Genomic DNA, 12677 nt, shown 5'->3' with positions numbered 1-12677 from the left:
CAGATATTAGTGGATAAAATGCAAACAGAATCACGGTAAAAAGCTAGTAATAGGTACTAGCTACAATTATAACCTAATTTCTAAGAACTCCTCACACTAGCTTTTCGAGCGTTGGTATCTTATTTTAACACCACCTATTTAATCCAGTGAAATTGTAGAATTTTGTAACGTGGCTCTTCTGCGTCAAATCCGGTAGTTCTGTTTTTTTGATCCGACCCTTTCCCCTCCTCTTTTGGGGGGTAGGCACGGTACGATCTCGTAGCTACTGGGCCAAATCAGCTTTGTTTGACCTTAGGAACAATCGTGCCAAGCGGCATCGCCTGAGTCAAAAGTGCATACTCACTGCACTCACTTAGCTTACGAACTCAATTTCAAAAATATCTAAATTTTGAAAGCCTTTATCTCGGAAACTATTTAATCTACAAAGACAGTTCTAATCACGTATTGTAGCAGATTTAGTCTTCTTTAAAAACGTCTAAGGAAGGTACCATCAAAAACCAGTCCTTAAGGGTTATAATCGGGCGATCTAAATAAATCTAAAAGAAAACCGAAATTTTCGCGGATTTTTCGATATTTGTCAAAGTTGCGTTCAGCGTACCAACTTGTATTATTCATTGGGCCAACAAATCTACCGGATTTAACGCAAACGCGAAATGTATAAAATTACTGTATTAATTCGGAAAAAGGCTTTTTCTTCCCTGCTACGAGGGATCAAAGTGGCACTTTTCCTCCCTGCTAGGAGGGATCAAAGTAACACTTTTCTGTTCTAGCACACTATTTTTACATTTTTTGCACATTATTTTTTTAGCTTAAATTTATAGGTAATCTGTTTAAGCATCAGATTGTGTCAACGTCAACACTAAGATTTTTTTTATTTTCCTCATAGTTGATATGAAAAGCAGTATGTGTCACACGGTATCAAAATTATTTCATCTTGGGCGCTAACACTTGAATCCCTCATTACGCTCAGGATTCTAATAATTCTTGACCATTCTTCGACACCCCATCGTCTGTGTTCGCGTGCGTAAAGTCTTCTTGCTGTTCGATGTCCTCTTTCAAGTTTTGGGCCATTTGCCGGTCTATGTGGGGTCAAATTAGCTTCTTGGAGCCGCCGCCTTTCAGTCCGCTCGCTGATGTCGTCCCTGCGGGTCTCTCGGAAGTTGCTTTAATTTACTTTTTTTTATTCAAACTTTTTCCAGTTATCATGTAGATGGTAGAACATTGAAGGTTGAATAATACGATATTAAATTATCTTTAATACAGAGTTAGTTTCATGTAAATACCACTATTAGTATGAAAAATATAAAGGTTTTCATCACTGTATTATTTGACCGCGATTGTATAATTATAGGTAAGCTAACTACTAATGTTTAACTAATAAGACTAAATAGAAGGTAGCTGGATCACATTGACGTAATCCTTAAACAATCGTTCATTAACACAATTTATGAGCCGCAATAAAAAGTAAGATAACTTTGACCAGTTTGACTTTACTGTTTAAGAAAAAAACAATCATACTCATTTTCGAATTATTATTAGGTGTTCAGCGATTTTTGCCAGTGTTTATTTACGCTTCATTCTATAAAGACGTGGCAATGTCGAAAGATATACAAGGAACTACCGTGGTAGTGACCGGCGGCGCGAGCGGCATCGGTCTCGCGATCGCCGACGCGTTCCTCCAGCACGGCGCCCACCGCCTCATCCTCCTCGACCTCAACGCCCAGCAGGCGGACCAAGCTGCCGCAACTCTAAACGCCAAGCACGGAAACAAGGCTACGTTCATTCAATGTGACGTCACTAAAGACTTGGACAAAGTTACGAAAGTAATTTTAGACACGTACAAAAGAGTAGACGTCTTGGTGAACAGTGCTGGTATTGTAAACGAAAGGAATCCGAGGAAGGTGATCGAAATAAACCTAACAGCGATCATAGAGTGGTCACTGAAATACTTGGAAATTATGAGGACTGACCGTGGTGGAAAAGGCGGCACTATAATAAACATGTCGTCAATATACGGTTTTATGGTGGATCCATATTTAACTGCTTATAAAGCTTCCAAATTTGGAGTCCTTGGTTTTACGAAGAGTAAAGGGCATATGTATAATTTCAAGAAAACAGGCGTGAGAATTTTTGCTATCTGTCCAGGAATTACGTCAACGAATCTTGTCACTGATTACAAAACTTGGGAAGCTGAGGAGAATCAAGAGGACTTTGTAGCAATGTTCAATGGGATGCCTTGGCAGGACGCGAACAGGGTCGGAGAGGGAACTGTAGACGTGTTTCAGAAGGCTAATAGTGGAACAGCTTGGTTAATTCAAGGCGAAGAACCCATTTCTGAAGTGTAAAGTTGTTTTTCGTCGTTTAAATATGGCAAATATGTACTTATAATTGTACTTAGTTATTTGAAATTTGTCCTTACCTCCTAAATTTGTCCTATAATATTAGAAATGTGAAAGTAACTCTGTCTGTCTGATACCTCTTTATAAATGCTTAAAAGTTAAAGCGCTTAACCGATTTAGGTGAAATTTGGCATGTAGTAATCTCGGGAAAGTATATGGGATAGGTACGAGTATTACAGAAATTGTACTGTAAGGGGACGTAAACATGCTGAAAGTACTAATTTTATCCAGACGAAGTCTCGGGCAGACGCTAGTATGTATACACTCGTAGATTAGTTAGTCCCATTTCTATTGTGTACATTATATTTATTCATAATTGTATAAGTACCCGCCCGCTATCATGTGATCAGAAATAAATAATCATGGGTAATAAACAAAACTCTCTCTAATTTTTATCAACCAAATACGTCAGAGGGACTATTCTTAAATTACGTCATTTAAATTTAGGGGGGGGGGGTCTGGGCATCGGAAGACGGTAGCATGAAGTATGAGGAAATGGGGTCATTTGAAACATGATTTTCGGATGATTATAGGGGGGGGGGGGGGGTCAAAAATCGTCAAAAACCGATGACGTAATTTATGGACAGCCCCAACGCAAAATTACTAGTCAAATATTTTGCCTATATCACTTGAAGGAACTGTTTTTCTTAATGGTGGCTAACCCGCGGCACCGATCTGAACCAATGACCTCTCATTTCTAGCTATCGTTAGTAACTGTAAAAATAAATAGGTACTACGATTATCACTATTTTCATTTGAAGGCTACACACAGATTCTAAATTATGCGTACACAAATAAATTCAAAATTATCTGCATATTAGCAATAGGACAATTTTTTTTTTTGTAACACCATAGTACACCATTTTTGTAAGTATGTATGATGCAAAATAATTTTTAACAGAAAAGCCAATTTCAGAGAAAACTTTGAAATGTTATTTAATTATATTTGGAATCATAGTGCATCTTATACCTAGTAACTTATTACAGTTAGCCCATCAAGCTGCAGGAGCTGGAATACTTGATGGCTTTACGAAGTTCCGTTATTCATTATAAAATAAAATAAATAAAAATTTAAAATTATTTATCTTCAGACAATTACAGTCCATAGTTGTTTATTAACTTACAGGCTATGTTACATCATTGTGTGGTTTTCATAACCAGTTCCACCTTCAAGCACTTTTTGAGCGTAAGTTGCCCAGCATCGCCAATCCTTTTACAACTTTTGGTAGTATAAAGGTAAACGTCAATTCATATTTATCTAACTAGTAACATGAACATTTTGAGTAATTTATGAATAATGTAAATTGTGTGGCTATTTTAAAACTATTAGGTATCAAAGTTTTATAATTCATTTCTAAATAAAGTCATCCGATTATAATTAAGGTCTCTTAATGTTGAAGGTTATCAAGGGACGACTATTTTTATTTTTATTATTGGTTTTGACATTGATTTGTTATAAAATTAAACATGAAATAACTAAGTTCTTTTAATATTTGTGTCCCAATGACCTTACACTTACTTACAATATTATTAATTTTAAATTTATTTATATAGTTTAAGTACTCACAAAAAAAAGTTTTTGCTCGATTAGATTTTAGATGTGATCGCGTGAATATAATGATTTAAATCACAAAAAGGGTTCGAAAAGTCATGAGTACCTAATTATCGCGTTACTCGAAGCAATATTATTTATTTATAGTTATTTTTTTCCAATTTGTCCAATTAGTCGTTTGTATCGTAAATATTGTACCTATGTCAAACTATTTATTAATCTGTGCCTATGTGTAATAACTACATGCAATTGAGATCTTAATGGCATCTCATATTGGCCAACAATCTCTACACTACGGAACGTAACCGGTAATTTTTAGTATGAAAAATACCAGTAATTACATATAAAATATTACGAACGGGTCACTCACGTATTTTAAGTCGAAAAACGCTCGACATGTTTCATTCCGTACCGAGTGTCATCAGGACCTGAGACCCGACCCGATACACCACCCGAGGGGTGTGATACGAGTGACCCGTTTTAATATAGGTATTTAATATGTCAGGCTGCGATGGTATGGTCACGTAAAAAGAAGGCCTTCTGACTACGTAGGAAATTTGGCGCTGCAACTTTCCATCCCAGGTCGAAGATCTAGGGGCAGACCCAGAACAAGATGGAAGGATGTAGTGCTAAAGGACATGAGTGAGTGCAAGTTATCCGAGGATGATGTCGTGGATAGGGCGAAGTGGAGAAGGTTAAGCAGGAAAGCTGACCCCACCACCATGTGGGATGGATAGCTAGGAAGAGAGAGATTTAATATGTCTGTGTCTCACGGAAGTTTTGTTATTAAAACTAGTCATTTAAAATTATAATTGTGAAAATGTATTTCAGGTTGCGGCGAACGTAACGAGGAGCCCCGCATCGTGGGCGGGTCCGCGGCCAGCCTGAACGCCTTCCCGTGGCTGGCGCGGCTCATCTACCACAACTCCTTCGGCTGCGGGGCTTCCCTTATCAATGACAAATACGTCGTGTCCGCTGCGCATTGTTTGAAGGGGTCAGTGTGGAATAAATAAAACAATATTTATTCATAGATTTAAAAAAATGCTTAAACAGAGAACAAACGAAGGTATGACTCTACCATTTGTCTCAGACGGTTGCCAAAGAAGTAGCGTAGTGATTTTCTGTTAAATATTATGTATTAAGTAGGTATACATATCTTGACTTATTTGATAGGTATAACACAAATCAGCTTCGTGCAGCCAAGCCTTCAACCAGTCTGTAGTTGTCCATAACTTGTTACCAATCAGCTCAGTTAAACGGTAGAGCTATAGATATGTTTGACTTACCTTGTTGTGGAATTATGTACAACACAGGTGGTACTCGGATTATAGCATCTATGTTTAAACTTTTTACAAACATTTTTTTAGGAATTCTTTACAATTGTGATTTTATTTGGATCGTTTGCTTCCTAGGGTTTCATAATCAGCATTATTTAAAGCCTTCCTAAACCTTCCTATTTAAAGTAACATATTTTTTTCAGTTTCATGTGGTTCATGTTCCGAGTGACTTTCGGCGAGCATGATCGCTGCGACAAGAGCACGAGACCTATCACCCGTTACGTCACAAAAGTTGTAGCCCACAACTTTTCTCTCTCCGACCTGCGCAATGATATCGCCCTGCTGAAGATCAGTTCACCGATTACGTACTCCCACGCTGTTCGGCCCGTGTGCTTGCCGAAGTACCAAGGTAAGATTGACTCATAGAATTCTGGCCCTAAAACAACAGATAGACGTATCAAAGTCCTGTATGATTTTTAATATCGAACGGGACGCAAAGAGAATGGTGAATTCTCTATCCCATCATATGCTATCAGCTATTAGCACAGACCAAGTTTTCAGTGGAACTTGGTACGAATAGAACGAGAATAATTTACGAAAGCTGTATAGAGCGTATTGAGAAAGGTACATACATATATGATATGGTAGTAGTTAGGCAATAAATCGATCTTGCAAGGTCTCATTATTGGTAACAAGGTAACAATTTCTTAAAAAATAAATAGTCTAATATTTCTGAAATAAATAAATAGAATTGAATTGGATATATGTACATATAAGTAGGTACCGAACAACTTACTGGAATGATAAGATTATTATACACTAATGAATTTATCATTAAGATATGTACAATTACTGTGACTAAGAGCCACTTGCACCATTCACTAACTCGACATCCATCAAAACCGGTTAAACCTGGAGTTACCATGGTTACCAGTACAATTTGACACTGGGTTAACGGTTTAACTGCTTCACCCCGGGTTAGCAGAATGGTGCAAGTGGGCCTAAGTGTCATATTCGCAATTGTGGACTTATGGCGATTTTACTTAATGTCCACAGGAAGATCCTACGAGAACTCAATCGCAACAGTATCTGGCTGGGGCGCAACCGGGGAGACCAAGAACTGGTCATGCACGCTCCTAGAGGCCGAGTTACCCGTTCTTAGTAACCAGGAGTGCAGGAACACAAAGTACAACGCCTCCAGGATCCAGGAGGCGATGCTCTGCGCCGGGTTCCCGAAGACTGCACATAAAGATGCTTGTACTGTAAGTACCTAATACAAACTGCGATAAAATTAATAACATCATAAAACATCAACATTTATTCAGCAAATAGGCCACAAGGGCACTTTTACACGTCAACATAAAATTTACATAGGCAGGCACGAGCAAAAAAACACATCAAAAATTATAAAACACATCTAACCGCAAATGTCAATTCAAACTAAAGTTTTACCAATACAATTACTTAGAGATGTATAAAGTCTCTAAATGTCGAATTACAAAAAAAATACTATAGGTAAAATATTAAAAAGTCAGTATAGGTACAAAAACAAAAATCTAAAATTATTTAGCGATGCAAACATCTCTTAGGGGTCATCCATTAATTACGTCACACGAATTTCTAGGTTTTTTGACCCCTCCCCCCTCCTTGTCACACTTGGTCACATTTGGCAAACCCCTCCCCCCTAGTGTGACGTCACATTTTTTCTACAAAATCGCAAAATCGAATTAAGTAAGTTTCTAAGTATTATTAATATTTTATCAAAATATTTTTGACGATACAAATATTAGTAATTTTATAACCCAAAACTGCTTAGGAAAGAAAATTAAACGAATAAAAACGATTATCATTTTAAAAACTTGTTATTTAAATGTACAGCGAATAAAATAATTTAAATAAATTTTCGGTTACTGATGAAGTTAAAGTGACGTCACAAAGTTTGTGTCTCCCCCCTCCCCCATGTCACAATATGTCACATTTTCTTGACCCCCTCCCACCCCCTAAACGTGTGACGTAATTAATGGATGACCCCTTAGTGTCAGAACTAAACATGAAAAGATTATACATATACCTAGGTACTTATTGAATACAGCAGTACTAAATAATATATACTTACGAAAATATATATACTTACTGTTTAGTTTATTACCATGTAAGTAACGATCAAATTTACAAACTAGGTACATTTATTCATTTATCTCACAATAATAATCTAAATAACTAATAAATTATAATTACCTAGGTACTTAGTTAATTAAATTGACTTCATGAATTATGAATTGATATTCATGTAGGTACCTATTCTATTCAGTAATTGCGTTTGGTATTTCTTACACCACGATGGTGGTAAGCGGCCTTCCTGATGGTATTTGGATATCGTTGCTACGGGTGCTTGCAACTCCTGAAGTGTCATATGAATCTGGCAGTTAAAGGTGTATGTCTAACTGTCAAAACATGGTGCTTTTTTACCTTGCATAAGCTACAAAAAAGTTTGTAAAGGTTTGTAAGTTTACCAAAGGCCACATTACCACAAGCATAACCTGATTAATCGAGGGGGTTAAAGCTACTAAGAAAAATAAAAGGAGTCCTGAATAAATGTCTTATTCAATTTGGTGCGGACCTAGGTCTCGTACCTTCTTATTTGCATTTAATCTTATAAATTGCTCGATTTGACATGGATTTCTGTTTTGAAATGCATACTAATGAACAATAAAAGTCATAAAATTTATTGTTGTTACCTACGCAGCTATGTCATTTTAGCCATTCAACCTCATCATAATCAATCATCAATTTGTCACTGTACACGATTATTATCGTGTGTGTGACACGCCTTAATTCCATTTCTGTTTTTTGCAGGGTGACAGCGGTGGACCACTTATCACCGAAAATTCAGATCACGTTTATGAACTTATAGGTCAGTTTTATATTATAACATAACCTACTAAATAATTAGTAAATTCAGAATGAAAAAGATTTTTTATAGATACTAACACCTACAGGTACTAACTTTTGTTTTTGAATGTGATAATGTCTTATAAAACGATGAACACCGGTAGCATGCACGAAAAATTGTCACGTTGCGGACAGATCTCCATGGTAACGTTGTGGAATAATCTCCATGGTAACGTTATGTAATGTTATGGTAATGTTTTCTTATTGACGTTATCACGCAAAATTATCGTCCGTAAACCGACTTTACAGACAACCATATTTTTTCAATTATATCGATATGAAAGCTAATCCCACAGCCTATCCTATATATCTTGTTCCAATTATCCTATACTTTAAAAAATATTACCCTATATCTTGGTCTATAAATAAGCTTCTTGAACATCATTGATTGTGTTTATTTGAAAAGTAAATAAAAGTATATTTTCCCAGGTATCGTTTCCTGGGGCTACGGGTGTGCGAGGCTTGGATATCCGGGTGTCTATACGCGGGTCACGAAATATCTGGACTGGATCAGAGACAACACCGACGACGCCTGTTACTGTAGGGACCAGTAAAGTCTCCCTTTGAGACGTCATATCAAACCTCAGTGATCTTTGGAACACCAGGATCAGACCTCGCTTAGGATGTGTAGTTGAAATTGTTGAGACTAACTTTATAAATTTTGAATCGCATTGGCTTGTATTAAAACGATGACAGTATGAAGTCAACAAGATGGCAGTATCAATCATGTCACATATCGGAGGAGTCAAACCGCCTCCACTTCTTAGTTTCTTTTATGATAAAAAATTGCTAAAAGTGAAAATATACGAGAATTATTTTATGTTAAGAGATAAAAATATATATTATGTCCAGATCGCCTTTTATTTTAAGTAAATTACGCTCATAGTTTGTAGTAAAAAAATAAATATGCATTCTTACTAAAATCTATGGAATCCCTAAAATAAATGAAAATATATTTTATAGTTGAGCCTTAGATATATTGCATTTTTGATACAACTTTGATATCTATTATCTAAGTTTACTTTTGTTACCTACATAAACGAATTAATAATAAATATAAAGCAGTTTCTAAATATAAGCATATTATTTAAATATATAAGTAGGTACATATGTAGTTACCTACGCATAAAAGTGGTCAAGATAATTAATAAAAGTGGGGCAATTGATATTAGTAAATTTTCAAAAAAATTTATAGAAACTTATCTTAAGTTATTAACGGCGCGATTCGGGAAATGAATTAGATATTCACTAGATATGAAATAGTAAAGGTATGTGACGTTTCACGGCAAAACCCGGCTGAATATTGTAGCGGCGTTAATAATAGCGTAAGTGCCTGCCGCCATAAGGTACCTTTTGCCGTGGAACGTCACATAGCTTTACTATTTCGTATCTAGTGAATCCCTAATTAATTTCCCAAATCGCGCGGTAAGACATTTATGACTTCTAGGACCACATCAGATCTGAAAATGAAAGTTGCCATTTGACTTGCCAAAATACCTATATCCAACTGATAATTAAATGAACATATCTGACATTAATAGCTATTTTAATAGATAAATAAATCGTATTCAACTCACGTTTTTTATGTAAATGCCTTTTAAGTTGCACACATTTATTTTAGAGCCCTGCATAACTAGTCGCTAAGCATCTTACTTGCTTGACCTGCTTAGGAAAAGCTCTTGACAGAGTCTAGTAAATAAAGAAGACTGACAACCCCCATACAACGCCGCGGGAATCGTCAATGTTCACGATTACATTAAATATTAATAAATTATTTGTCACTGTTCTGCGTAACTTACTTTCTGATACTTACATCTCGCTCGTACTGATATGCGAGTATGAGCGAAATGCATAGAAAGTAATTTAAGTACACTCTAGCGAATATTTCAGTGTCAAACTGGCGGTAGCCGTATAGGTGACAAAAATACAGCTTTATATGTATCTAAAATGAAAAATAGTAAAAAGGCACGCAAGGAACGCGGTATTGTATCGAGCTTGCTCGTCTTGAATATTTACTAGTCCCTGCTCTTGCATAGTAAATGCAGGGAGCAATGCCCTCGACCTAGACCGCAGCGGACGCAGGACTCAGTTTCCCTTCGGGATGCGCGCGCGTCTTCGTAATAGATCTCTTGGAAAATACACAATTCTTCCGAAATTGTTAGTTAATTCAGTTTCATCAAAATTTTCACAAGTGTCAGTTGTGAAATACCTAGAAGTTGTATGCCTCTTTCCATGGACAGTGAATTTTGGTTGTGTGGGAACGACAGGCAAAAGCAGCAGGCAGGGTCAGCTTTTGAAAATAATTTTCATCAATAAAGTGACATTAGTTAATTCAGATTTTCGCTGTCAAAAGTTTGTAATACCTAGTTCAATCGCTGCAACCTCATTTTCAATATGTTAAAGTGGAAAGTTGTTTTCTTAAGTGCAATTGTTTTAGCATTCACAGTAAGTACATTTTTGATTTAGTTATTCCTATTTTATGAAATTTGAACTTACTGAGTAAATATAATCAGATCGATGTATGGATTTTAAACACCTATCGATGGAAATGCCAGAATAGGGGTTTTCCAAATTCTAAATCAGTCGGTTCCCCAACAATGTACCTATCCACTTTTCTGTACAATCACAGAATAAATAATAGTACTAGGTACAGAAGAGAAGACTCACTCTCTAACAAAACGCGACTGTCATGATCAGCACAGATATGGCTGCTAGGTGGCGACAGCGCCACGCGCGGCTTATGGCAAACCCCAAAATTGGGGTCGAACGGATGGAGTTTTAGCTACCTGTAGCAAAGCGACGAAATCGCGGAGTGAGCCACGCCTGATACAATTAGTAATTAGTATAGCAAGTTGGCAACTCGGGTACTTAAGTTGGCACCGACCGGCGACCGTATATACCAGCTGAGCTGACTAGTAACGAAATGCTCTCAAATGTTTTCAATATCATGTAAGATTAATAAAAGCTTATTTTTCTTTTGCAATAGATAAAAGCTGATGAAGAATTATTAAAGAAAATACAAGACGATGAAGATTATGAAAATATACCTAAATGCAATTGTCGTAAGTAAATATTTTCTTGTTTGTTTCTGTTAAATTTTCGTATAGGTATAAGTACTTATATATATATATATATATATATTTGATTCGAATAAAATACTAACGTATGAAATATTATATTATAATAAATATGTAACACATATTATTACGTTGCATGTAGTTGTAAGTTGGGAAAATTATTAATTTGTAACATGTTTTACCGTTTTCCATGCATCATTATTATGTTTCATTTGAAAGAAACAAAAGACCGTAACAATGCAATAAATGTCCAACAAATTTAAGTTATTGCCAGTTTTTAGGGTTTCGTAGTCAACTAGGAAGCCTTATCCGCCTGTGTGTTTGCCCGCAGATTTGCTCCGTGATAGTTAGTGCTATGAAAACTGAAATTTGGCATGGATATATAAATCAGTCATGACGTCATAGGTACATAGAGGTAAAATAAAAACTAAGTATACAAATATTTCTTTGGGGTTTTATTAAACCCTATGGTGTGGGGTGTCGTTGGATAGGTCTTTAAAACGAATGGGGTTCTCTAACTTTTTAATTATGGGTTCAAAAATATGAAAAAAATCGGGAAAGTACAGCTTACAGCGTACAGCACCCAATTAGCTTGTCATAGAAGAGTCACTACGGAACCCTAGCGTATGGCCCGACATGCTTTTGGCCGGTTTTTACTATTAATATTTTACATAGTAATAGGTACCTATTTACAAAAATAGAAAACAAAGGAATTTAGAGATGAAGGCATGAAAAAAAGCATGAAGATATCTAAAAAATTGTAGTTGAGATATCTAAAAAGTTGTAGTAGCAGATACAACGTGATACCTCTGAAACATAAACAAAAAAATCACCAATAAAACTTTTCACAATTTTGCGTACATTTTAATAAAAAAATACCTACGCTGTGTATTTTCAAGTTCAAGTTCTTTATTTGCATTTTAAGGATGTGGTGAACGCAACGAAGCCTCCCGAATAGTGGGGGGCGTTGAAACGATGGCGAATGAATTCCCCTGGATGGTGCGATTGACGTATTTCCAGAAGTTCTACTGCGGGGGCATACTCATCAACGACCGCTATGTGCTTACCGCTGCGCATTGCACTAAAGGGTATATACTTACTACTGTTTAAGTAATATCACGTTTTAAAAAAGGAAAAAATTGAAATAACAATATTGAGACACGGGCAAGGGAGCATCTGTTCGGTGTACCCCTTACATTGCATTAAATTGTCAAAAAGAACTCTACGTGTTGACTTCGGTTCCACGCACAGCTCCTAAATGTACGAAATATCATTGTTCCGTGTACGGAAAACAATTAGGTAGAATTTACTTTTGAAGGTTTTGACGTCTACCGTGGCTTACCTGCATTTTCGTTATTTCATTAACTGATTTCTATGTAGGCTCTGTTAAAAATTAAGATTTCGTTACAAGCCGCTTCTA

General features: G+C 36.2%; 2 protein-coding genes across 2 annotated transcripts in view; both read left to right on the top strand.

The window, feature by feature from the left end:
• Positions 1–12677, top strand: part of LOC134672420 (uncharacterized) — a 33757-nt gene that overhangs the window by 18409 nt on the left and 2671 nt on the right. The window contains exons 10-21 of the mRNA XM_063530309.1: positions 1588–1872; positions 2146–2341; positions 4457–4593; positions 4783–4945; positions 5432–5637; positions 6285–6490; positions 8085–8142; positions 8610–8730; positions 10071–10089; positions 10584–10625; positions 11167–11242; positions 12183–12345. Of these exons, the coding sequence (XP_063386379.1) occupies positions 1588–1872; positions 2146–2341; positions 4457–4593; positions 4783–4945; positions 5432–5637; positions 6285–6490; positions 8085–8142; positions 8610–8730; positions 10071–10089; positions 10584–10625; positions 11167–11242; positions 12183–12345 (1672 nt within the window). The remainder of the gene's footprint in view (positions 1–1587; positions 1873–2145; positions 2342–4456; positions 4594–4782; positions 4946–5431; positions 5638–6284; positions 6491–8084; positions 8143–8609; positions 8731–10070; positions 10090–10583; positions 10626–11166; positions 11243–12182; positions 12346–12677) is intronic.
• Positions 1547–2358, top strand: LOC134674865 (15-hydroxyprostaglandin dehydrogenase [NAD(+)]-like). The gene has a single exon (XM_063533022.1). It carries the CDS (start codon positions 1596–1598, stop codon positions 2343–2345), a length of 750 nt encoding a protein of 249 aa, XP_063389092.1. The 5' UTR covers positions 1547–1595; the 3' UTR covers positions 2346–2358.

The sequence above is a fragment of the Cydia fagiglandana genome, chromosome 2, assembly GCF_963556715.1.
Source record: "Cydia fagiglandana chromosome 2, ilCydFagi1.1, whole genome shotgun sequence".
Classification (NCBI taxonomy): domain Eukaryota; kingdom Metazoa; phylum Arthropoda; class Insecta; order Lepidoptera; family Tortricidae; genus Cydia; species Cydia fagiglandana.
Note: the sequence above shows the minus strand (reverse complement) of the source record. Positions and strands in the feature narration are given on the sequence as shown.